The sequence below is a fragment of the Astatotilapia calliptera genome, chromosome 3, assembly GCF_964374335.1.
Source record: "Astatotilapia calliptera chromosome 3, fAstCal68.1, whole genome shotgun sequence".
NCBI lineage: Eukaryota > Metazoa > Chordata > Actinopteri > Cichliformes > Cichlidae > Astatotilapia > Astatotilapia calliptera.
In genome coordinates, this window is record NC_137424.1 from 8,489,710 (window position 1) to 8,516,108 (window position 26,399).

The 26,399-nt window shown below is 42.0% G+C and overlaps 2 protein-coding genes and 1 long non-coding RNA gene across 9 annotated transcripts in view; 1 reads left to right on the forward strand and 2 right to left on the reverse strand.

The window, feature by feature from the left end:
- The window catches only part of LOC145419379 (protein NLRC3-like), a 234,404-nt gene that overhangs the window by 115,536 nt on the left and 92,469 nt on the right, over positions 1-26,399 (reverse strand). The window lies entirely within an intron of this gene.
- On the reverse strand, positions 521-25,006 carry LOC145424209 (uncharacterized). Of its 6 annotated transcripts, none has more exons than XM_080297315.1 (6): positions 24,871-25,006; positions 12,656-12,793; positions 12,361-12,541; positions 6,713-7,165; positions 1,805-3,073; positions 521-1,480 (listed from the first exon to the last, which is right to left on the reverse strand). In XM_080297315.1, the coding sequence occupies exons 4-6, from the start codon at positions 6,728-6,730 to the stop codon at positions 797-799; spliced, it is 1,971 nt and encodes a 656-aa protein (XP_080153441.1). In that variant the 5' UTR covers positions 6,731-7,165; positions 12,361-12,541; positions 12,656-12,793; positions 24,871-25,006; the 3' UTR covers positions 521-796. The 6 variants fall into 6 exon arrangements, with proteins under 6 accessions (XP_080153441.1, XP_080153429.1, XP_080153427.1 ...); XM_080297303.1 differs by having other exon boundaries at positions 521-1,483; positions 6,713-6,818; positions 12,361-12,430; positions 24,871-25,005; XM_080297301.1 differs by having other exon boundaries at positions 521-1,483; positions 12,361-12,430; positions 24,871-25,005.
- Positions 20,688-22,412, forward strand: LOC145424734 (uncharacterized). The gene is made up of 2 exons (XR_013905715.1): positions 20,688-21,675; positions 21,970-22,412. It is a non-coding gene; the product is annotated as an uncharacterized LOC145424734 (long non-coding RNA).

Below are 26,399 nucleotides of genomic sequence, written 5' to 3' on the forward strand. Positions count from 1 at the left end.
TACTCTGAAATACAGGAAGAGAAATCATGGCTGAAACTATTTCTCATGAAACCAGGGGTGTGGTCCAACAGTCAGTTTGGTGAGGAAGGTTCCTAACTGAGAGAAGTGACCCAGAAGTATCTGTGTAGCAGCCACAATGAATCCAGATCATGAGCTTTATTAACTGATCAAAGTCTCTTCTTTCATCTTCTGTATCATTCAGTTTGCATTGGTAATGCCCATTATTGTAATGCTTTTTTAAGACCAGCAAAACTTTATTTCACTTTGGGTTAGCTGGGATAAGTGATGGATGGAGGGAATTTTACTTCAGCCACAGAAATCCTAAACAGGAAGGAGGAGCAGAGTTACAGTGGATCACTATCCAGCAGGGAAACAAGGTTTATTTCAATTTCTTGGCCATGAGTGAGATTTACTGAGTGGGCAAATTAGGGAGACGACACCATCAGATCCCGAGCCCTCCATGTGTTAATCAAGAGACGGCTGCTGTGCTACATCCATAAATAATGAATAAATTAGGAGCTAAAGCTGAAAGGACAGTTTATTTAAACCATCAGTGAAGATATTTAACATTTGAATTTTTTATTTAACATTTGCAAGATTCAATAACATAAAGAACCTGAACAAGAAAACATTTATGTGCATCAAAATACATTAAAACAAAAACTTTATAATAGGAAACAGAGTTTTCAACCAACTGATGAAAAGAAAGCTAACCACTTGACATGAACACTACAGTAGGACAGTTTTGAAAGCTTAAAATGGAACTAGGGGAAGAGTTTGATTCACAGCTGCCTCATCAGATTTTTACAGGAGATTCTATCTGAACTCTGTGGAGCCTGATCTCAAGCTTTTTGAGTCTGACACAGAAACCAGAGGATCTTTCTGTGTCTTCAGATTCACTGTGATCCAGTGATGGGAGTGATTTCAGCCCTGAGTGATCGCGCTGATGTTTGCACAGAGCAGACAATGAGGTGAATGTTTGGGCACATTGGTAACAGTGAAACAGTTTATTAGTAACGTGGGATCGTTTGTGTGTAGAGTATGAACTTAGATTCCTGAAGCTCTTGTCACACTGGTCACAGCTGTAGTTTCCTTCCATGTGTGCACGTTCATGAATGTTACGACTACCTGACCGTGAGAAGCTTCTCTCACAGTGTCTGCACTTGTGTGGTTTCTCTCCTGTGTGGACTCGTTTGTGTGATTTAAGCTGACCTGCAGTGGTGAAGGATGACCCACACTGATCACAGAGGTGCTTTTTAACCCCACTGTGAATCAGTTCATGTTGTTTTAAATCTCTTGTTGTGGTGAAGCTTCTCCCACATTCTTTGCAGTATTTCAGTTTGTCTCCAGTGTGTCTACGTTGATGTAGTTTTAGGGTCTTTTGCTGACTGAAAGTTTTTCCACAGAGGTCACAATGAAAGTCTTTCCCACCACCACAGTGATGACAGGGTTGAGAACTGGATCCATCTGTGTCGCTCTGCTTCTAAACAAAGACACAAAGTGTAAGTCAGTCCTTCAACATTTGTATCCTGAACGTCGCCTGAAATAAAGAGCATCTCTGCAGACGTCCAACTACATTTGACTGTTTCAGTTAACACACTCAGTTTACTGGGCTGCAATAACTACAATACTACCACCATAATACTACAGTAATACTAAAATCATAACTGAAAGGAAAATCTGAATAATCACTCAGAGCTGCTTTTCCATGCAGTAGAATTGCTAACATGCTAACACAGTTTAATGAGCAGAGTTGTTCCAAACAGTCAGGCTAAAATGACAAGATAACAATATAAATACATACCTCACAGTAGCTGCACTTGTAGAGTCTCTTTCTGGTGTGGATCTGTTGGTGTCGTCTCAGGTGATGTGGAGTTTTAAAAGTCTTCTCACACAGGTCACATTGATAAGGTCTCTCCTCAGTGTGGGTAAACATGTGTCGTTGTAAGTGTGCGTCTGTTGTAAAGTATTTGCCACACTGTTCACAGCAGTACACATCATGTCTGGTGTGAATGCGTAGGTGTGTATTTCGGTACCCTCTCTGGCTGAAGGTTTTTCCACAGATGTCACAGCTGTATGCCTTAATTCCAGAGTGGGTAACTAGATGACTCTGTAAGTGGCTACTTTGAGTAAAAGCTCTGCCACACTGATCACAGCTGTACGCTTTAACTCCACTGTGGATGAGTTGGTGTTCTTTTAGGGAACGCTTCAAGGAAAAAGACTTTCCACACAAGTCACAGCTGAATGGTCTCTCTCCAGTGTGGATGACCTGATGCTGTTTTAGTGAAGCCGTCACAGTAAAACCCTTCCCACAGTCGTCACAGCTGTATGGCTTAATTCCAGAGTGGGTAACTAGATGCTTCTGTAAGTGGCTACTGCGAGTAAAAGCTCTGCCACACTGATCACAGCTGTACGCTTTAACTCCACTGTGGACGAGTTGGTGTTCTTTTAGGTGACCCTTCAAGGAAAAAGACTTTCCACACTCGTCACAGCTGAACGGTCTCTCTCCAGTGTGGATGACCTGATGCCGTTTTAGTTTAGCCCTCACAGTAAAACCCTTCCCACACTCGTCACAGCTGTATGGCTTAATTTCAGAGTGGGTAACTAGATGACTCTGTAAGCTTCTACTGCGAGTAAAAGCTCTGCCACACTGATCACAGCTGTACGCTTTAACTCCACTGTGGATGAGTTGGTGTTCTTTTAGGTGACCCTTCAAGGAAAAAGACTTTCCACACTCGTCACAGCTGTATGCCTTAATTCCAGAGTGGGTAACTAGATGCCTCTGTAAGTGGCTACTGTGAGTAAAAGCTCTGCCACACTGATCACAGCTGTACGCTTTAACTCCACTGTGGATGAGTTGGTGTGTTTTTAGGTAACCCTTCCTGGAAAAAGACTTTCCACACAAGTCACAGCTGAACGGTCTCTCTCCAGTGTGGATGACCTGATGCCGTTTTAGTGAAGCCCTCACAGTAAAACCCTTCCCACACTCGTCACAGGTGTGTTTTTTCTCTCCCTTTCTTCTGTGAGGTTTGTCGGCCTCCTGAGAGCGCTGACTTCTGGCTCCATGTTGGTCCTGCAGTGACAGAGATACAAACAGAGGCAGTGAGTGAAATGCAGTCGTGGAACAAACTCAACCTTCAAACTCCATTAACACTAGTTTTAAACCTGAAGGTGGAGCGTGGCACCAAACACCTTAAAGGTCTCTTATCCCCACCTGCTGGTAGTTCTAACACATTACATCCAACCTGCTGTTAAAGATAATTCATGACTGTTCAAACACTAAAATCATGCACACACACACACACACACACACACACACACACACACACACACACACACACACACACACACACACACATTATTTTATAATTTAGATTATTTTGTTGTTTCCTATTACATATTTCTATAATTTGTATAGATTTATACAGAATTATTCAGTGATAATAAATCCTATGTTTGTTTATTCTAAAGGAACCCCGTTAGCTTCCACAACAGATGTTGCTCGTCTTCCGTCAAATACTCACATAAAATATTACACAATAAAGTGGATTCAAGATATCCACATAATTTCACTCTTACATCCACAGTGAGGTTTCACAATTGTTCAAATATAAGCAATCAATAATAATAATAATAATATCAATAACATTGAGGCACATTACACAAATTTCAAAAACAAATCATGTCTTACAATATTTACAACAACTAAAAGCTCTGTAAATCGGCTTTTAAGTGTTCATTGAAGTTTTGAATAATTCTCTAATTTTTTAAGGCAACTTATTCCACTTAAAAGTTGCTCTAAATGTAACAGTTTTACAAAACGTTACTTTTAACTCGAGCATTTACTAAATTGCAGCTTGTTGAAAACTGTGTAATATGATGATGTATTTCATCTGGATACTGCAGCTGAGCAGAATAAATGTGGTGTGTTTAACAGAATTGCTTTCTTTAGAACTACAAGTAAGCCATAGAATATTTTAGCCTGTACAGGAAGCCAAGAAAGGTTATTATGCATTTTATCAATATTAGTATAGTATGAACATCTTCACACTAATCTGGACGCCTTATTCTGGACTAACTGAAGTCTGTTAAGATCTGTCTTATTAGCTGCTGACCAAATGATTGAACAATACTCCAGATGAGACATTACTAGTGCATTAATGACATCTTTCATAATGAAGAAGTGATACACAAAGAGCATTTCATAGCCATAGCTATGCCTTGTCGGCAGAGTCATGTGACATTAGTGATGTTTGTACTTTCAGCGTTAACTTGGTTTTAAAGCCTTTAAAATATACCCCGTTCAATAGTCGACCTTAATCTGACAGAGAATGTGATGATTTTGTGGATAATTAAAGTCAGTCATATATCCACAAACACAACAAGCTGAAAGTCAGTGATGCTGCTCGGTTTGCAGTCCTGAACATCACGGCACAAGCAGGATTCACTGCACTGTTAATGTTAGCTGTGTTATATTGCTGCCTCTGTTCGCTGGTGTCGAGCCAAACGCACTTTAACGTGTGTTTGAACGAGCTGACGGTTCACTCGTTAAGCTGAAAGAAAGATGCTTTAATCACAGCAGTCACACATGTGTCCACTGCACCATCTGGAACTCTTCTTGTTTACACTCGTAATAACACAAACACTAAATCCTGCTTCTCTGGTGCTGTTGTGTAGCAGTGTGTACACCTGAGACTGTCACCTGTCTGTCTGTCCTGCACTCTCTCTCTGTTTCTTTCTCTCTGATTGTGGAATAAAAGTATGAACATGTGTTTATAAGTTACACTTGTGTTTGAATCCTGCAGCTTATCACACATTTGATTTCCATGTGTGACGACTGCAAGTGTCCAGAGTGAGAACAGACTGAGGGAGCCACTGCTGCACATCATCTGTGAGGCTTTGCAGCCCTGATGATCCACCAGGACAAACTCAGCAGTGTGTGAGGAAGAGGAGGAGGAAGAGCCAGCAGCAGCTGACAGATGGAGAGAATAGACAGACTGTTCCCTGTTTGTGAAGGACTGCTAGGAAAGTTTAACATAACTGTCTGTCCTGAATCAGTCTTATTAGGTAATGTTCAAATAATGTGATCATCCCAGTGTTTCCAGTGTGGGAGAAAGTACTCAGGGCCTTCAAGTTACACACTATGAAAGGCAGCAACAAGTTTAATGTTCAGAAACCTAAAGTCTGTATCAGCAGCAGAATGGAGCTAAAAATAAATGTTGGTTTCAGTTCTATGAAGCTTTGAGTATTTTGGATCAGTAGCTGCTGTGTTTGTTGCATCATATTGCTGTAACTGTTTATATGCTTTATATATTCTGAGCTAAGTTGATCTATAGTGTTACGTCATATTCTATAAGGATGTTATATGTTTGTAGACTTTCTGCCCAGTTTGACCCATTTAGCAGAAGTCAGCCTGTTTAAGGCTCTGATATCTATTCTGTGTGACTTACAGCAGTTATGACATGGTCTGATTTTCTCACCCAATAAAGGAATATTTCATATATCAGTCGACTCTTCATTCTATCAGACACAGTTATCACAGCTCCTACATTTGCTTTTTACACATATATGTAAGCACTGAGCCAAATTTAGTACCAACATATTAAATGAACAATATTTGTCTCTTATATATGACACATCTGTATACACACTGTCACAGATACTTGTCTGTGAGTGAAGTGATTAATATGATAACTATAATATTGGCCATATTATATTTACATTACCACAGTGAGATGACTTTAGTCTCATGAACAACATCAGCTAATTGTTATTTACAGCTAATCTTAAACGACTGTTCAGCACAGAAATGAAGCCCAACAATCATGTTTCACAGTCCTGTGGTCTCAGCCTCAGATACTCATCAAATCACACAGAGCTCATGTAGAAACAAATGAACTAAATATGTTCTCCTTCATTTCTGTCAAACAAAGCTGTATGAAACGTTTCCAGCTGTTAGTATCATGGTTGCTAGGCAACCTGGGCAGCGCGACGGAGGCTAGACGTCCCATTTCACGAGCCTACGAGCCTCGCACTTCGGCCTTAGCGGTCTTTGAGTACGTGGCCCTTGAGGACTTTAAAGCTGCAGAACCTGAATCGGGATACAGCCATGATGATCTCCAGCCTCGTGCTCGCCAACATTCTCACCTGAGTTAAGAAGACGATCACTGAAATGGTCTCAGCAGGTCCTTTGATGACAGCAATGAAATGCAGTGGTAAGGCTTTTTGGGGATTAAGTTCGTTTTCATGGCAAAGAAGGACGATGCAGTTCATCTGATCACTCCTCATAACATTCTGGAGTGCAGGCAAAATGCTATTATAAAAACTTAAGCAGCAACTTCTCCAGGTTCCAATATTTATGCAATTCTCAAACCTTTTGGCCACGACTGTATAACCTCTTCTGAAGTTTAGTGGATATTATACATGGTTATGCTCAGGATGTGTCGGCCAGTTTCCACTGGAAACGCCTTTTGGTTAAACTGTCAGCGAGGAATTTGCATTTGCACTGTTACATTTTTATATAACTTTAATGCACATAAACAACAGCTGCTTGTTTCAGTGAAAATACATTGATGGGTTTTTAATAAAGTTGTGCAGCTGTAAAGTATTTTGTCTGGTGTCAATTCTATCGTCAGCTACATCGTTATGGCAAATGTTCAAATGTATATGGTGATAAATATCTTTGGTCATATGGTCCTGCTCTGTCTGTCACCTTCTGTGTTGAGCTCATTGTTTCCTCTGTAGTGGCTGAGCTGAGTCCAAGTAGCTGAAAATGTTCCTCTGCTGCTCCGTCAGACTCTCCTCCTCCTGCTGATCAGCTGGGACACAAAACAGATCTTTGTTAGGCTCCACACTGCACTGAAGAGTCAAAGTGTCTCATATGTTCATCTGACAAGTAAAAGAACACATTTTTGTTTCCCGAGGTGGGCAACTTGTTGGAAACAAACACAAAAGGTTTGAGCACTGATACCTGCCATTGCTGGCATTGAAAGATGCAACGCCAGCAATGTGGATTGTCAAGACTCAAACCAATCATCAAGCAAAGACAACAGGGATCATTTGTTTCTGTTTATTTAGCATTCACAGCATTTGTAGTTGCCTTCTGTGCAGGGGAAGTCCACGCACACTGTGTGGTACCGCCATCCGCAGAAGGTGCATTCAACCTCTGTAAGAGAAACGAGATTGTCTGAGACTGAAATGATATTCACTAAAGAAGTGGTGATTTGTAAAACTTCACATTTTGATCCGGGACGTACTCTGCATGAAAACAAGCGCTCACTCTTCCTACTCAACAAATGACAAGGGCGGAGCCTTATACCACGTGATACAGAAGCTGTGCCGTGTGATGCTAAAATTAGCAGGGAAAAAACAACGGAGAGCACGTCAGGGATGACGAGAAAGTGACAGGAGAAAATCCGTCCGGGTCAACCACCCAAACATCAATAACGGGAACCTTATACAGCGCTTCCCTATACACGTCGAACTCCCGCAGGCACAAAGACATCACGGAGGCTATCACTTATCACCTGACCAAAGATATGTGTAACGGTCTTTTGCATTTGATGTTTGTTGCATTGGATATTTGTTAAGCTGTATGTCTGGATTTTGTTCCTTTGCGCCCTCTGGTGGTGAACTGTGCAGGGTACAGCTTTGCTGTTTGGGTCTCCACCCAGCAACTTTTCTTTTGCTAGCGCACATGGTGTCTGCATGCTGCAACTCACAGTTAGCTCCACACATGGAGAAAATATTGTTTAAAGAGTGAAAATAATTGACGAAGAAGATGGAAGATAAGGCAATAAGGCCATAAAGCTCTATTTAGCACTTCCTGGATGTCAGCTCACGAGGTTTGTGTATTTTAAATGGTTTATTTTCTGTAATTAAGGATTTTTTTGATTGATTGACACTATGTACAAGAGCGCATTTTGATGTGATGTTTTTGTTTTATTGTTTTGTCCGTGAGCAGTTCTCACGGGTTGCCAAGACCAGAATAAACCCTGTTTTATAACTACATCGTGCGTACGTCAATCCTTGAGGGTGCTACAGTGAGAACTCCGCTCTGCACGGGTAGATGAAGGACGCAGCCCCGCAGGAAATTCAGGTGCCCCGAAAATAAGTGTTGCCTCAGTTAAAGGACTCAATATAATTAACCACAAGAAAGAGAAATAAAAAGGAAAAGGACTGTAAAATTAATTAAGATAAGTTTCCTTTTATAAATAAACAAAGGACTGAAATATTTCTTCTTTTTTCTTTCCTTCTCATTGTTTACATTTCTGCTGTTCAAGTGACTGATATTCATACAGTGTTAAGTTAATGTTGTGATGAGTAACCTGTGCATCGTGCATATGGTGGGCTTCAGCAGTTGCTGTAAGAAACAGTATTACTGGCTTGGAGAAGAGATGTAATGTGAGTTAAGTATACATGTTAAGTGATGTTTAAGGAGTAATAGTAATTACTGTGCTTTAAAGTTGTAACAGTAAATGAAGATTAATATTCATTTGCTCCTCAACTAACAAATCAAATTTAAGCTGCTGCACCTTTACATTAAGGCTAAGTAAGATACACAAAAAACCCAAACCCCTCCAACAATGGCAGAGTTTGAGGCTAATCCAGAAGTCAGTGAAAAGGGTGATGTGGAACAACTTTCTGCAGATGAGCAACTACAAGCAGTTGAAGGCACAGCTGATGATGTTTCTACTACCTCACAAAGAGCACGACAGAGCCAACGAGTCCGTACATTGACGGAAAAGGGCAAAGAACTGTACGGTGAGCACATAAAGAAGGCTGCACATCGTTTCAGTGTGCGCTATGAGAAGTGGAAGGTTGTCATTAAGAATGCCAAAGGAGCTATAGATGGTCAATGCTCAAAGGATCTGCTACAAGAACATGTTTCCAAGGTTTTGAGTGCTTCTAAGGATGTGAATGCAGCCTATGATGACTTGAGACGTATTGAATCTCCAGATAGTGACACAAGACGAAGGATGGATACGTGTGAAGCCATAACAAAGACAATTATCGAATCTGTAAGAAAGTGTCCAAGCCCAAGTAATGCGGAGGTTCAAAGAGATGAAGAACTTTGGAAGGACACTGAGTCTTCATCTAAATACGTAGCCTCAGATGTGAAAAGTCAAAGGGATGAAAAATGGAAGGAGACTGAGTCTATGCCTAAGTTAGAAGCCTCAGACAGGATGAGTGTTAAGTCACACCACACTAAGCTCTCTTCTCATTCGAGGGTTTCCTCTAGACACTCCAGCCGGCTCTCGGCTAAAAGACAAGATGCAGCTGCTGAAGTTGCAGCAAATGAGGCTGCTCTCCAAGTTCTGCTTGAACAAGAAATCCATATGAAGGAAATTGAAAGGCAAGAAGCAGAAATAGCACAAAGACAAAAGGCTCTAGAAGCTAAGCGCAGAGAAGTAGAGCGACTTGAGACTGTAAAAAAGCTGAATGCAGCAAAGGCTCGACAGCGAGTGTATGAACAAAGTGAATGTTCAGATGAAGAAATATACAACCTACTTCACCACAGATCTGATAAAAATGAAGTCAAGTCTGAAAACAATGACCAGCATATGAAACGGTGTTCCTCGCCACGAAATGTGACACCGCACCAAGAGGTGAACACAGAAGATCTGGTCAAAGCATTTGCAGTGTCTCTTAATGCAAGTCGTCTTCCGGTACCAGAGCCAACAATATTCAGTGGCGACCCTATCAGATATAATGATTGGAAAATTTCCTTTCAGACTCTGATTGACAGGAAAAATATACCAACTGAAGAGAAGACTTATTATCTGAGGAAATATGTAAGTGGACCTGCAAGGAAGGCAATAGAAGGCTACTTCCCGCTTGGCACAGAGTCTGCATACTATGCAGCATGGACAGTTCTCGTAGAGAGGTATGGAAATCCCTTCCTCGTAGCAAAGGCCTTCAGAGACAAACTTGACGCATGGCCTAAGATAAGCTCTAAAGGCAGTATGGAACTTCAAGCATTTGCTGACTTCCTTTGCTGCTGTAAGACAGCCATGTCGCAAATGAAGGGGCTTGAAGTGCTCAATGACTGCAATGAAAACCAAAAAATGCTCGCAAAACTTCCAGATTGGCTTACTTCAAGGTGGAACAGAAAGGTTACAGAAGTGCAAGAAGAGACTCACACCTTTCCAAGCTTCAGCCAATTCGTAGATTTCATCTCACGGGAAGCCAAAATTGCCTGTAATCCCATAACATCTCTCTTTGCTCTGAAGCCAAGTGAAACTGAAGGGGCAAAAACAACAAGGAACAGAGGCAATGGAGCAAAGGTGCTAGCAACTAACTCAAATGAAAGGACTGTTAGTGCTAGTTGTGTGTACTGTGAAAGGTCGAGTCACAGCCTACTTAAGTGTAGAAGGTTCATAAATGAGAGCATTGTTGAGAGACTAAAGTTTGTTCAAGACAAGAAGTTATGTTTTGGCTGTCTGAACTCTGGTCATCGCTCCAAGGATTGCGAAGGGAGAGAAACCTGTGACACATGTAATAAAAGACATCCAACATGTCTTCATGACAATCGCACGAAGGAAGACAGAACAAGGAGAAATCCACACAAGAACAGTGACAGGACAAGACAAACGGACGCAGATGTCTCACAAGACAACAGTGTCACACCAACAACAAGTGAAGCGACTTCTAACAGAGTCACACAGAATGTTGACGACACTCACACATCTTCCATTATTCCAGTATGGGTGTCAACCAAAGGTGAGCCAGCGCATGAAATTCTTGTGTACGCGCTCCTTGATACACAGAGCGATACGACCTTTATTCTTGAAGAAACGGCACAAGCTCTGCATATCAAAGGTGAATCGACTCAGCTAAAGCTCACTACTATGTCTTCAAGAAACACAGTTGTGTCCTGTCGCAAGTTCTCAGGTCTACAAGTCAGAGGGTTCTACTCAAATAAGACCATTTCCCTACCAGTGACGTATGCCAGAGACTTTATTCCCGCAAACCGAGATCACATTCCATCGCCTGCAACAGCTAAGGCATGGTCTCATCTTGACTGCATTGCAAGTGAGATCGCTCCACTACAAAGCTGTGATGTTGGTCTGCTGATTGGGTACAACTGCCCCCAAGCACTTGTTCCTTGTGAGGTTGTGTCTGGAAAGGAAAATCAGCCGTTTTTGCAAAGAACTGATCTGGGATGGAGTATTGTGGGTTATGGCAATCCATGTCTCGATTATGGAGACGCCTTCGGAATAAGTCACCAAGTCATTGTGAGGGAAGTGGTGCCTGACATTAATCCCTCTTTAAATCTCACCAACAAGGTTCACTATGTCTACAGAACTCAAATAAAGGAAATGATCTCTCCCACAGAGGTCCTAAAGATGTTGAAGTCTGACTTTGTTGAGAAAGCACCAGAAGACACAAAGGTCTCTCAAGAAGATCTCAAATTTTTAACAAAGATGAAGGCCGGCATTAGGCACAAGGAGGATGGTCATTTTGAAATGCCACTCCCATTTAAGAGTGAAAGGCCGAACCTGCCAAACAACAAGGTATGTGCTATTCATCACCTCAAATGTTTAGAAAAAAGGCTCAAGAGTAACAAGCAGTACTACATGGACTATAAGAAATTCATGAATGACATCTTAGCCCATGGAGATGCTGAAAAGGTCACAGAGCAAGACATTGACAAGACACCAGTTTGGTACATCCCACATCATGGTGTGTATCATCCACAAAAACCCGGAAAGATTCGTGTCGTCTTTGATGCCTCTGCCAAGTTCCAAGGCGCTTCCTTAAATGACCATCTCCTCACTGGTCCAGAGCTAACAAACACCTTGCTCGGAGTCTTGTGTCGCTTCCGAAGAGGCCCAGTGGCTTTCATGTGTGACATCGAACGCATGTTCCACCAATTCCATGTGCATGCTTGTGACCAAGATTACCTACGGTTCTTGTGGTGGGAGAACGGTGACCTTGAAACTCCATTCACTGTCTACAGGATGAAGGTGCAGCATCTTCTCCAGGTTGTGCCAACTATGGCCTCAAGCATCTTGCAGCTGAAGGGGAAGGAAGTTTTAATGAAGAAACCATCAAGTTCATCAAAACCAACTTCTATGTTGATGACGGACTAGCAAGTGTTGACACTGAAGATCAGGCAATACAGCTGGTTAATGAAGCACGCAAACTCTGCAGCATGGGCAAACTTCGGTTGCACAAGTTCATCTCAAACAGCACCAAAGTTCTAGCTTCGCTTCCGAAAGAAGAATGCGCTGCAGCTCCCAAAGAGCTAGATATGGCACTCGGTGAAGTACACATGGAAAGAGCACTTGGCGTACAATGGTGTGTGGCATCAGATCAATTTCAGTTCAGAGTAGTTGTTAAGGACAAACCACTCACCAGAAGAGGAGTATTGGCCACAGTCGCCTCTGTGTTCGATCCACTTGGGTTTGTGTCACCTTTCATTCTGCTGGGAAAGCAGATTTTGCAACAAATGTGTCGAGATAAACTCAGCCAGGATGATAACTTACCTGACAGACTTCGACCTCAGTGGGAGTATTGGTTGCGTGACCTGGGAAACCTTGCAGACGTAAAGGTTCACAGATGCTATATTCCTTCGACCTTCAAGGCACAGTACTACGAACTTCATCATTTTTCTGATGCAAGTGCATCTGGATATGGAATGTGCACTTACCTCAGAGCAGTAAGCACAACTGGTGAAGTCCACTGCTCATTGGTGATGGGAAGATCAAGAGTTCCACCAACCAAAGTCACAACTATACCTCGGCTTGAGTTGTCGGCGGCCGTTGTTGCTGTGCGCACTGGTGACATGCTGAAAAAGGAATTGGAAATGGAAATTTCAGAAGAAAGGTATTGGACTGACTCGAAGGTGGTACTCGGATATGTCAGCAATGAAGCCAGAAGATTTCATGTGTTTGTTGCAAACCGAGTGGAACGCATCAAACAAAGCACAGATTCAACCCAATGGAGGTATGTAACTTCCGAAGATAATCCGGCAGACCACGCCTCAAGAGGTCTCACAGCAGAACAACTTGTAGCATCAAACTGGTTCAAAGGCCCAGACCTCCTTTGGCAGAAGATCATACCCAGTGGGGAAATTAAGGTGGGAGAGTTATCAACCAGTGACCCGGAGGTTAAGAAGGTTCAAGTCCACAAGATACAAGGGGAGGAACAAAGGTCACTGTTAGATCGCTTACACAAGTTTTCCGACTGGTCGAGGATGATTAAGGCAGTTGCTAGACTCAAGCGCTATGTGAAAGAAGCAAAGGATCACAAGAGTAGATCACACGACATCAGTAGTGTAACAAGAGAGAAAGGAAGCAGAGTTAACAATCATAAAGATGGTTCAAGAAACAGCCTTTGCTCAAACTTCGAGCTAACGGATTCTGGATTCTTGGATGCAGCAAGATCGTGTCATCTTACATCTATAAATGTGTAAAATGCAGAAGGTTCAGAAGGCGCACAGAGCAGCAGAAGATGGCAGACCTCCCAGAGGATCGGATGGAGACCACACCGCCATTCACCTACTGTGGGATGGACTGCTTTGGTCCTTTTTATGTCAAAGAAGGCCACAAGGAGCTAAAGCGTTATGGCTTGCTAATCACTTGCATGTGCTCCAGAGCAGTGCATCTTGAAATGCTTGACGATCTCTCTACAGATTCCCTCATCAACTCATTACGTGCATTCATGGCCATCAGAGGTACAGTTCGTCAGATAAGATGTGATCAAGGCACGAATTTTGTCGGCACTAGAAATGAGTTTATTGGAGCATTTAAGGAAATGGATCAAGCCAAGCTAGGGAAACTGGACTGTGAGTTTCTCATGTACACCCCAGCATCTAGTCATATGGGTTGTGTCTGGGAAAGACAAATTCGCACCATAAGAAGTGTTCTCATGTCCATTCTGGAACAATCAGCCAAACAACTCGACAGCTCCTCTCTGAGGACATTCCTGTATGAAGTCATGGCAGTGATTAATAGCAGACCATTGACTACTGACCAACTATGTGATCCATCAAACCCAGAACCTTTAACACCGAATCACATACTAACCATGAAGTCCACAATCATCTCTCCACCTCCAGGAAGGTTTGTGAAAGAAGATCTTTATCTCCGTAAGAGGTGGCGTCGTGTTCAACTACTTGCCAACACTTTCTGGACAAGGTGGAAAAAGGAGTATTTGTTAAATCTTCAAGGAAGACAGAAGTGGACCAAAGAGCACAGAAATGCTAAGATCAATGATGTTGTCCTCCTGAAGGATGAGATAACTCCACGCAACCAGTGGAAGTTGGCAAGGATCATTGAAGTGTATCCTGGAAAGGATGGAAAAGTGAGGAAGGTGAAATTGCTGCTGAGTGATCCAACCCTGGATAGAGCAGGAAAACGTAACTCCAAACCTGTGCACCTGGAAAGACCCATTCAGAAGACAGTCATTCTGATGGAAGCGGAAGACGATTCTCCACCGCACTCTGCTTAAAGGATAATTCACGATAGTTCATTCAAAAGCCGTTCATTAGTTCATAGGCAATACTTTATTCTTTTTAATCACAAGTGATTGGTGGGAGTGTAACGGTCTTTTGCATTTGATGTTTGTTGCATTTGATATTTGTTAAGCTGTATGTCTGGATTTTGTTCCTTTGCACCCTCTGGTGGTGAACTGTGTAGGGTACAGCTTTGCTGTTTGGGTCTCCACCCAGCCACTTTTCTTTTGCTAGCACACATGGTGTCTGCATGCTGCAACTCACAGTTAGCTCCACACATGGAGAAAATATTGTTTAAAGAGTGAAAATAATTGACGAAGAAGATGGAAGATAAGGCAATAAGGCCATAAAGCTCTATTTAGCACCTCCTGGATGTCAGCTCACGAGGTTTGTGTATTTTAAATGGTTTATTTTCTGTAATTAAGGATTTTTTTGATTGATTGACACTACGTACAAGAGCGCATTTTGATGTGATGTTTTTGTTTTATTGTTTTGTCCGTGAGCAGTTCTCACGGGTTGCCAAGACCAGAATAAACCCTGTTTTATAACTACATCGTGCGTACGTCAATCCTTGAGGATTGACAATATGGCTCCTACAATATGGCTCCCATCAACACTGTGCAAAACGAGGGATTTAGGAAAACGATCAACACCCTAGACAAACGCTACACAGTGCTGTCCCACAACTATTTTTCTATTGTTGCACTACCTGCTCTGTACACGCAGCGTCGAGCAACGGTGGAGACGGAATTTCAAGCAAGACAACATTTTGCTGCAACAACAAAACGTGAGACATTTGTTGTTTTATGTTTATTTGTTGTTATGAGAGAATCATGATCTCAATTCTAAGCCAAAAAAATCGTGATTCTCATTTTATGCAAAATCGTGCAGCCCTAACATTAACACAAAACTATTGTTTCACCAGAGAAACACACATGAAGAGAGAGAGAGAGACAATAACAGCTACCAAACAGTCGTCATAATTCGTCACACAATGAGAAAAGGACAAATCAACAAGTAACAATGACTAATTAATATTAAAATCTGTAACATAATGTATTGTTTGGAGTTTAGTCTGATTGGTTCAGGATGACCTGCCATTATCCAATCACACGTCTGCTTACCTGCATCTTTTCTCTTTTTTCTAACCTGAGCACCTGATGGCTTTGAACTTTTGTTGTCCATCTTCCATTGGTTTGAATTTTGCGCTCCAGTACAAGCACAAATCCCCCAACCCGAGGATCAGCACAATTAACCTAACAGCAGGAACGTACAGAGGGGGGGGCTAGAGGGGCTTGAGCACCCGCCCCTTTCCTGATGGTGCCCAAGGTGCCCTTTTGTTGAGGCAACTTTTTTTTTTAAATTATTATTATTGTTTTTTTAATGTGTGTGTGTGTGTGTGTGTGTGTGTGTGTGTGTGTGTGTGTGTGTGTGTGTGTGTGTGTGTGTGTGTGTGTGCGGAGTCCTGTCTGTGCCCCTAAAACAATAATATTTAACTATTAATCACAGTTTTGCTAAATAAAAGGATCTGGCTTGCATCAGTCACATGATCACATTTAACCAATGATCGCCCTTGACGGCAGAACGCGCTGGTTACGAGCCGGGAACGAGCTCACAAAGAGCACGCGCATTTGTTGCGGTCCGGAGCTGTAGGAGAAACACAAGTTAACTCAGAGACACAGACTGATGCGACAAAACCAGTAAGTAGGTGTACAGCGCACACTGTAGTGTGTAGCACCCAGGAGTATTAGCTTATTACGTACACGTTGGTAAGCTGTCTTGTTGCTACTGACGAACTGAAACAAACGAGCGTGCTGTGTGTGCAACAGCGCGACAAACATTACCTGTCCTTTTATTAACTGCACAAGTAGTGCTGGTCACAGCTGCTGGCTACCTGTGTAAGGCTGTCATGGGTCTGTAGCTCTGTCACCGTTTTAGGGAACATATTTAGTTTTAAAGCAAGTTTCCGGGCTTTTCCTGCCTTTCTGGAGGGATTATATTTCACTAAAAACGATCTAATATGCATGTCCACATAATTATGCATTATTATAATTATAATATATTAAAAACACACGCTGTATTTTAAAGAACATACATTAAGAAGCAGATTATATTAGATTTATATTTTAAATGAGACAAAATTTGGATGTTACAGCAGTAAAATGATTGTATCTCTACAGTTTAAACATGTAATAAGCTTTGCCTCTGCACAGAGTGGATAGTGAAACAAATGGAATCATCATAATGACATTATTTCATATTTATTACTTCCCCCTCCTCTTTGCTTTATTATTGTAGCTCTAGTAATAAATAATAATGTAAGGATTCTGGATCAGCACCATGATGCCCATAGTATATACAGTATTCTGAAGAAGGTCTAAAGTGTCACTGTGTGTGCGTGCATGTGTGTGTTTTATTTAGATGGATTTTTAAAAAAAATATTCCTCATGATATAACATTGTGCAGACATGGCTGGTAAGGACATGAGGAGGAAACAGCAGGAGCTGTGTGAGGCTACTAAAGGCAGGGCTATAACATTTTTCTGTCATCATTTTATTATAGATTAAGTGCAGGAGTTGTTAGGTGTGGATAATTAGATTATAGTTTATTGCAATAGCAAGTTGTGCCTTGTTCTCACATAGACAGCAAGTGCAGAGTGATATATGAAATGATGGGATGGAAGGAAGAAGAGAAGCAAAGAGTGATTCACAGGCAGAGCCTAAATTATTTCTCACAGTTTTTTGTTGCCTTATGGTTCCAAGCGCTGTCACCAATCTTTGCATTTTGTTATTATCTCATGACACTTGTTTAATCAGCTACCATCTCTCCTGTGGACTTTTTAATGTCTACAGTCTCAGACCAACACAGCCCTGCCCTCATAGCTGGACTGGCCATCGGGCATACACACTTGCCCGGTGGGCCGCTGGCGATTTTTTGTTTTTATGGGCCGACCGTTTGTTTTTTTTTTGTTTTGTTTTTTTTTTGGGAAGGGTATAAACAATGAAAGGTGTTGGATTGGCCAATTGGTCATGATCGACTCTGGGCTGGACCAATTACAGCCGAGGAGGTCGGATGCACCCTCCCCCATGTTTAGCAATCTTATAGACGAACTAAAGAAAATGGAGAACAAAAAAAGGAAAGGAGGTGCCGAAAAAATTAGGGCCAAAAAGAAACAAGCCCTTCAGGCAGACGCTGCCAAATGTGTGAAAATTACTGAATTGTTTGGTGGTAGCTATGGCATAGCTTCCATAGATTTAGCAAGATCAGCAAGTGGTGGAGGCCAGCAGGTGGATGAAGGAAAGGGGAGGCAGGAGGAGGAGAGACCCGAGGCGGCCGCCGGTCATAGTGGCAGAGGAACTGAACTTCAGGTAAGAAGTTATGACCTGCTGTCTATCTGTGTCAGATATAAACTAATTTTAGTTGTAGCTTGTTTTCGTTGTGGTGACTTTATACAGTCGCTTAGAATAACTCGTACAGCGTAACTAGCATGACGGAGTTTATATACTGCTGGGCGGGTGCTATGAAGTTACTGATAGTAAATTTTATTTTATGCTTAAGGTTAGTTTCTCAAATTTCTCAAAATCTTAACAAATTGTGCCAATCCATGTTGCACCAGGCTGATTTCTCATCAAAAGTGGAGAAGTCTGTGACAGAGGAGACAGAAGAGCAGCAGAGAGAGATGGAAGAGCAAGAGAGAGAGATGGAAGAGCAAGAGAGAGAGATGGAAGAGCAGGAGAGAGAGATGGAAGAGCAAGAGAGAGAGAGAGATGGAAGAGCAAGAGAGAGAGATGGAAGGGCAAGAGAGAGAGATGGAAGGGCAAGAGAGAGAGATGGAAGGGCAAGAGAGAGAGATGGAAGAGCAAGAGAGAGAGATGGAAGAGCGAGAGAGAGAGATGGAAGGGCAAGAGAGAGAGATGGAAGGGCAAGAGAGAGAGATGGAAGGGCAAGAGAGAGAGATGGAAGGGCAAGAGAGAGAGATGGAAGAGCAAGAGAGAGAGATGGAGCAAGAGAGAGAGAGATGGAAGAGCAAGAGAGAGAGATGGAAAAACAGGAGAGAGAGATGGAAGAGCAAGAGAGAGAGAGATGGAAGAGCAAGAGAGAGAGAGAGATGGAAGAGCAGGAGAGAGAGATGGAAGAGCAAGAGAGAGAGATGGAAGAGCAAGAGAGAGAGATGGAAGAGCAAGAGAGAGAGATGGAAAAACAGGAGAGAGAGATGGAAGAGCAAGAGAGAGAGAGATGGAAGAGCAAGAGAGAGAGAGATGGAAGAGCAAGAGAGAGAGATGGAAGAGCAGGAGAGAGAGAGAGAGAGATGGAAGAGCAAGAGAGAGAGATGGAAAAGCAGGAGAGAGAGATGGAAAAGCAGGAGAGAGAGATGGAAGAGCAAGAGAGAGAGATGGAAGAGCAAGAGAGAGAGATGGAAGAGCAGGAGAGAGAGATGGAAGAGCAGGAGAGAGAGATGGAAGAGCAAGAGAGAGAGATGGAAGAGCAGGAGAGAGAGATGGAAGAGCAGGAGAGAGAGATGGAAGAGCAGGAGAGAGAGAGCCAGGGCATCGATTACTTTGCTCGCCCTGAACCTGCCATATTACAGGCCTTCTTAGATTACCACCCACAGCAGAACAGTAGCAGTGCAGTTGTGATGAGGGTGTTCAGCTGTAAAGATGGCACCAACAGGAAGTGGCTTACTTATTGCAAAGAACGCCATTTATTGTTCTGCTTTGTGTGTCTGGCATTTGCAAGGCTGACTGACACCAGCACATTTATAACAGGCATGAGTGACTGGCGACATATACATCTGCGCACAGAGGAGCATGAAAAGAGCAATACACACCAGACCTGTGCTGAAGCTTTTTTCTTAAGGTGCTCAAAAGGCAACATCAGGAGCTTGTTTGCTGGCAGTCAGTTGTCAGCTCACAGAGCACAAGTGAAAAAGAGACGGCAAGTTTTAGAGCGTATAGTGGATGTGATCAAAGTACTTGGGAAGAGGGGACTCAGCTATAGGCATGTGGAGAATGAGGCTGCATACACTTTAGGTGATAACACCATCGATCATGGTAACTTTCTGGAACTAATTGTGTTATTAGGCAAGTATGATATGTGCCTTGGAGAACATTTGAATGACTGCATTGAAAAAAAGCAAGAAGTTGCATCAGACCAGTGGATCAAGAGGTAGAGGATCTCTCATCACCCTACTCTCCAAAACAACTGTCAACTCAGTGATTGATGCACTTGGCCATCTCCTTCAAGAGAGCATCGCCAGTGATGTCCAGAAAGCTGGGATGTTTTCTGTTCAGCTAGACACAACCCAAGACATCACAGGTTATGATCAGTGTTCAGTAATCATCAGGTATGTTACTGAGTCTGTGCAGGAGAGGCTTGTCTCCATAGTGAGGTGCGAAGCATCCACGGGGCAGTACTTTGTAAACTTGCTTTCCGGAGTTTTAGAGCATCTGAATCTAGACAAGGCCATGTGCATTGGGAATGCAACAGATGGTGCTTCAAATATGCAGGGCCAGTACAAAGGCTTTTCAGCACTTATGACTGCCCAGTCTCCAACTCATGTGCATGTGTGGTGCTATGCACACATACTTAATCTTGTGATTGCTGACACAACACAAAGTGTCATTGAAAGTGGATCACTCTTTAATTTACTTAATGACATAGCTGTGTTCATCAAGGAGTCCCATCACAAGGTTAATCTGTGGGAGAAACAAACCGAAAACACAAGACACAGACGCCTCAGTCCAATAGGTGAGACACGGTGGTGGGCCAAGCATGATGCCCTCCAGAAAATCTTTGGACATTTTGGAAAACCAGATGATGGCCTCTTCGTTGATGTAGTGCTGACGATGGAAGCCATTGAAAAGAGGGAAAAAGAAAAGCCAGCTGTTCGTGCCAAAGCACGAGGCTTTAAAGAGTGTCTCTTGAAGCATGAAACTGTGTTAACAGCACAGATATTTCTTAAAGTGTTTGAGCAACAACTCCTCTGTCAAAGTACCTCCAGTCAAAGGGGATGGACATTCTCTCTGCCCATCATATGGTGACTGCCACACAAGATGGCCTCAAAAGTATTGCCAGGGACTTTCCAACTGTGAAGACAGCTGCAGACACATTTGTGAAACAGACAAATCAAAAACTAGAGGAGAGGGAGAACAACACAGACATGGAAGTAGAGGCTGAACTACCTAAAAAGAGAGCCAAAAAGAGAAAAGGCATGGCTGGAGAGATGCCTGAAGATGAGTTGCAAATCAATGCTGAGAAATCATATGAGGTGAAAGTGCACAACATCATCCTGGACACAGTTATTGAAGCAATCCACAGACGATTTGTCATACATGGCCCTCTTCTTGCCGATTTGGCATGGTTGGACCCCAGGAAGTTTAGCCAGGTCAGAACAGTTTCTCTTCCAAGTAATGCATTTCAGAACCTCAGCGCCTGTCTACTTAAATTTGACAGCAGGGCTACAGTTAATAACCTTCAGTCAGAACTGAAAAGTTTTGCTGAACAGTGGGAAAGGCTTAAGACATCACATGTAGATGAGTACACGACCAGAACAGCAAAGGACAGATCTGAAGAATGGGACGAAGAAAGTGAAATTGTGACCGAAAGCTGTGGTTCTTGCAAAAATTGCCCACTGTGCTGCTATCAAATACTCAGGCGGTTCAACATGCTGTCTGATGCCTATCGTCTCCTTGGGCTGGCATACAAGTACCTGCTGACCCTCTCCCTCACTCAGGTTGCCTGTGAAAGAACGTTCTCTACACTCAACTTCATTAAAAGCAGACTCCGAAGCAGCCTGTCTGCAAACAAGCTGGAGATGTTTATGCTGATGGCCACTGAAAAGGACATTCTCATGTCATTGGACTCTGACATGGTCATTGACAGGGTAGCTGAGAAGAGTGACCTGCTGAGAAAGCTCCTTTTGTAACCTGGTGAGGTGAAATAAAAATGAGCAAAACATTCCTAATTATCTATTGTTAATATTAAATTCAGCTTTATTGTTATTGCCTAAATGAATACATTTAGTATCTACCTTCACTTCAAACAAGTCAAGTGATTGGTAAATGCTTAGAATTTGTCCATCTTAATAGATAGAATAAATATGAGATTGGAGTATTAGGCATTTATAAACATATATTCTTACAGTCTTAATCTGTCATTGTTTCATTTCAGATGCTGTCAGTCATTTTAGGAGGACTGAAGTGTGTTCATTTTAAGTAAGTACTATATGGAATATGATTCAACCATTTTTCTAGAGTAAGCATACCAGTACTGTCATCGTCTGAAAAAATCTATTAAGTACAATTCTTTCTCAACCTTCACTGTCTGTCCTTTCACTTCATAAAGGTTTCCATGTCTTAAGATATGTTCAGTGTTGCTGCTGTGGAAGTGTTGTAGGTGACCTTTTATTGATGAGTGAATAGTCTTTGGTGATACAATTCAATCATAATCTGTCCTTTATAGATTTTAATATTCATCTAATCTTTATTCCTTTCTGTCCTGTTTGTCAGGGTCTGATCATACATTGTTTGTTTAAGAGGTTCGAGACCATTCAACTTTTTAAGTTCATCAACGTAAGTACTAGTGTATATGATTTCTCTAATTCCTTTCTGGAATAAAGATGCCAGTACTGTGATCATCTGAGCAAGTCCATCAATTGCCATTCACAGTTCTTTGTCCTTTCACTTGTGTCCTGTTTTTCAGGGTCCCATATAATTTCTTCAGAAGTAAGTACTGTATATGATGCCAGTATTTTCCCATATTTTCTAGATACTGTATTAGTACTGTGTGTAAAATGCCATCAAAAACTCAATTAAGTGTTATTCTTATTCTTCTTTCTCACCTTTCTTTCTCTGTCTCCTTTCATATTTAAAGGTTGCTGTGTTAACAAAATATATTGTGCTACCATGCTGTTTTCTATTGTTTTGGTAAATAAATACTTTATGAAAATATCCCTAAATCTGTCATTTGTTAATTTTAATATTAATTAATGATCATGTCTCACCTCTAGTGTTCTTGGTCTTAATTTCAGGTTTCTACCATGTGTTGTAGATAGTTCAGGAGGTTAACTCTACCAAGCAGTCTTTTTGTTTCCGCTATGTACTGTTTAAAATCCCGAATAGGGAGAATGGTGTAGGTTTAACTTTATTAGATTGATACATATATACCAACAAGGCAGTGTACATCAAAGCAGTTGTTTTCATGCAAAGGCTTTATGGTTTTTCCTATAGCGATTGACAGACCACGTGACTTTGCGCATTGCATGCCGGGAACTCCTGGCAAAACAATCCAAGTACCGCATCAAATACAAGCATTTGCAATTGCAGCACCGCAAAACGTTCATTCTCCGGTTCCAATACCTTCTTGTTTTTTCTTTGCCGCACAAAAAAGGTATGTACAAAACGACGGAGAACAATGCCGGTCCGTACAAAGACAGACTCGACGAAAAGACAAAGAAAAGATACGAGGAAAAATCAAAGGAGTGAAAGGGTCAGACCCTTACGAGCACACAGAGGGACAAAAGACGTTAGCGTGCTGCCCAACTTTCACCACGCTCAGATTTATAATTATACGGTTCTTGGAGTGAGTGCACACACTCATGAAGTTTAGTAACTTCAGCTCACTGCAACAAGCCCAGGTACAGTTTACCGACGGATGGGTGCAGGACCTTGAAATGCACCGAAAGACCATCGTACGAACAAAGGTAAGTTTACCTTTGTTCGTCTCACAAATCGTCTTCATAAATACACATTCGTTAACCGTGTATTAATATAACCTTTGAGCTCAACGGTAATTAATTAGTAGTGGAAAAATAATTGTAATATTTGAGCCATTTCTGCTGTCCAACTACTTCTTACAAAATACATTGTTAATGTTAATTAGATTTTTTTTTACGGCATAAATAAAGGTTATATAAAAGTCACTGCCAAAGACTGATTGCGGCTTCTACCTTGTTACACTAATGTTGTTTGTAGCTCAGTATGACTTTATGTCATCCATGAGGGATGCATTTGACATATGTTTCACATATTATAGCCCAACAAGTTACTTATAGCAATTTAAATACGAGCAATCAGTTTCTTTGCAAATACCAGAAATCAGTTTTTGGCAGACAATCACTTTTTGGCAGACAATCACTTTTTGGCACAACACCGGCTATTGCAGTTAATAATACAGCAGCTTCTTGCCATTTTTTGTGTTTCTTTTTATCGCTGTGTAACTGAGTTCAATTGAAAGCCTGCATGCGCTAGTACCGCTTGCCAAAAGTTCCCAGAATCCTTTGCGGTTTTATCCATGAATGACGTCACATTTTCGGTGGGCCCTCCAGCACTATCCACAGCAACCCCTCAACAGCAACATTGTACCCATCAGGTAAAGCATCGGCTACGTTTGCTTTGCCTTGTTGCCCATATTAGATTCTTGATGAAAGTGTGTTGTTGTTATTCAGCCTGGTTCAATGTGCCCCTTTTTAACTTTGAGCACCCGCCCCTTTAAACCTCTCTGCACGGCCCTGCCTAACAGACCTACACCTTAGTTCACAGATTCACTTTGTCTAAGGTTGATTTCTGGGATTTCACACAACCCAGGATTCAGATCGTGAATCCATGATGGGCTTGGATTTACATCATTATAAATGAAATGTGCTCTACTTGGAAGCAGCCGGCCCCGCCCCTTTTGACGGGTTGTGTGAGACTTTAAATCATCAAACTGTAAATTATAAATTTAAATTGTTATTGATCCTTTACCCCGAGTCCTAAAGTGTAGATTTATTTTCTTACTCTTCTTATATTTATTGTTTGTTTACTTGCACCGCTGTAACTGCAGCCTCGTCGTCTCGTCTCTCTATATGCTGGACTGTCTGTAGCGGAGATGACAATAAAGTTTACTTTGACTTCAGCAGCGCGCAGGCGCACCGAGGGCTCTCGCGCTCACTTTATAGAATTTAGAAAAAACATGGGTGCAGATTATAAGTCTGTATCATAATATCTGTTTGTTGTTTTTATTTTGTTTTGCGAGTTGGTTATTAGATGCCGCTCCAGCCAGCCAGAGACTCCCCGCCGCCCCGCCCTCTCCTCCCTGTGCCGCCAGCAGCAGGCGCACCTCGCAAACGGAGGGCGCCCTTACTCCCAGCAAATGGCTGATAGAAAACCGATCGGTGCCTGCGAATTTCCCAATATGCGCTGGCATGACGTCGGGGAAGCATGGGTACGACCGATTATTTTACTTTTTTCTTGCCCGTGATGCCCCCCCCACCACGATGCATTCTATTGGTTTGCACACTTACACACACCCAGCTGTGGTTTCCTGTTTTGCTGGACTCTGGAGAGCCCCGCCTTTAACGCTCTTCTCTCACAGAGAGCAACAGAAAACTTGGAAAAACTCCAGATTGACTGAACTCAGTTCAAAGTTACCTTGACACCTTTAGATGTGAGACGTAGTGATGGTCCGCTTGAAGCTGACGCTCCGGTGCGTGTGTCAGAAAGATCAACGCGCTGCTTCAGAAGCACCGTGTCGAGGCTTGATTCGTTTGGCCAGAGTCACGTGATCAGTGACGTCTGAAGCTTCGTTTAGAACGTACCTTTTTTTAAATCGAACTTTATTGAAACACAATGAGTATACAACATACAAACAGATGAAGTTTACAAAAGAACAGAACATGAACATACAGAACCAGGAGTAAAAAAATGATGATATGAGTAGGCGAAAAAAATCAACATATAAATATTGTTCTGAGAGGCTTTTTGTTGGTTGAGTCTGAAATTGATTGTATGTACAATTCATATCCTTATAAAAAGGCAGAAATATGGTGTTTTATTAATAAACTTACATTTATGGATATAAAATAGCTAAAAGTATTAACAAATATTTTATAAAAAACATTTATCATTCTTCCTGGGGAACTTAAAGAAACAGAATAAAACATTTTCCATCGTAAAGAAAACTCCCTTAAAATATGGACAATAACAAAACTGCTAAATTCTTCCAGAATCTCTGTGTAGAGGAACCAAAAGAGATGTGCCACAGTTTCTGGATGATCCCCACAGAAAGTTCAATTAGTATTTATGTCTCTTTTAAATGTTACCATATAGTGACTGGCTGGGTCACATTTATGAAGAATTTTATATGAGATTTCCTTCACCTTGTTCACAATTAGATATTTATGGGATCATCCAGACTGTCTTCCAGGTGATATCTGGAACATGTCGGTTCCAGTAAGATATTCTATATATGGGAGAGACATGATATCTTCTTGGAATAAACTACGTATTCTCTTATTGCTGTTACCAAGTTCCTGTGAAAAGCAGATTTTTCCCACTGCTGACTCAGCTGGATCAGGGAGAGTGACTGAGGCAGATATTGAGCTGTCAGTGTTTTTATATAACATTAAAGTCCCTGAGGGTATGGCACCAAGCACCATTGAGAATTCCCCAACACTGACGGGAAAATTATATAGTGTAAGGAATTCATTGTAAGTAAGTAGTACTCCCTCGTTAAATTTTAAAACTTAGTAGCAGCCGCCATTGTTGGCAGCTGAAATTTGGCTGGGCCGCGCTATGAATTCTGGGATATGGTGGGCCACGAAGGACACACCCGACCCATCCTTCAAACTCGGGGGAATGAAGGACGCATTTGAAGGAGTCGAGGAATCGGGACAGCCTTCGTCGCCTGGCTGTGACGTCATCGGCCTTCAAATGCGGCCTCCGGAGGATGCAGCCGACGTTTTGGGACACAGCTTGTGTGTCTTTGTTGGTCATGTGACCTTCCAGGGACTACACATGGAAACGAGCAGTTTAGCTCAAATCTGGCAGGTTTCCATCGTCTGTTTTTGTCCTGATGTCCATGAACATGAACACTGTCCCTGTCAAACACGTCCAGATAATCTGATCCAGTGTTGTTCTTCTTCTGTGGTGTTTGTGATGGAGCAGCAGCTGCTGATCCT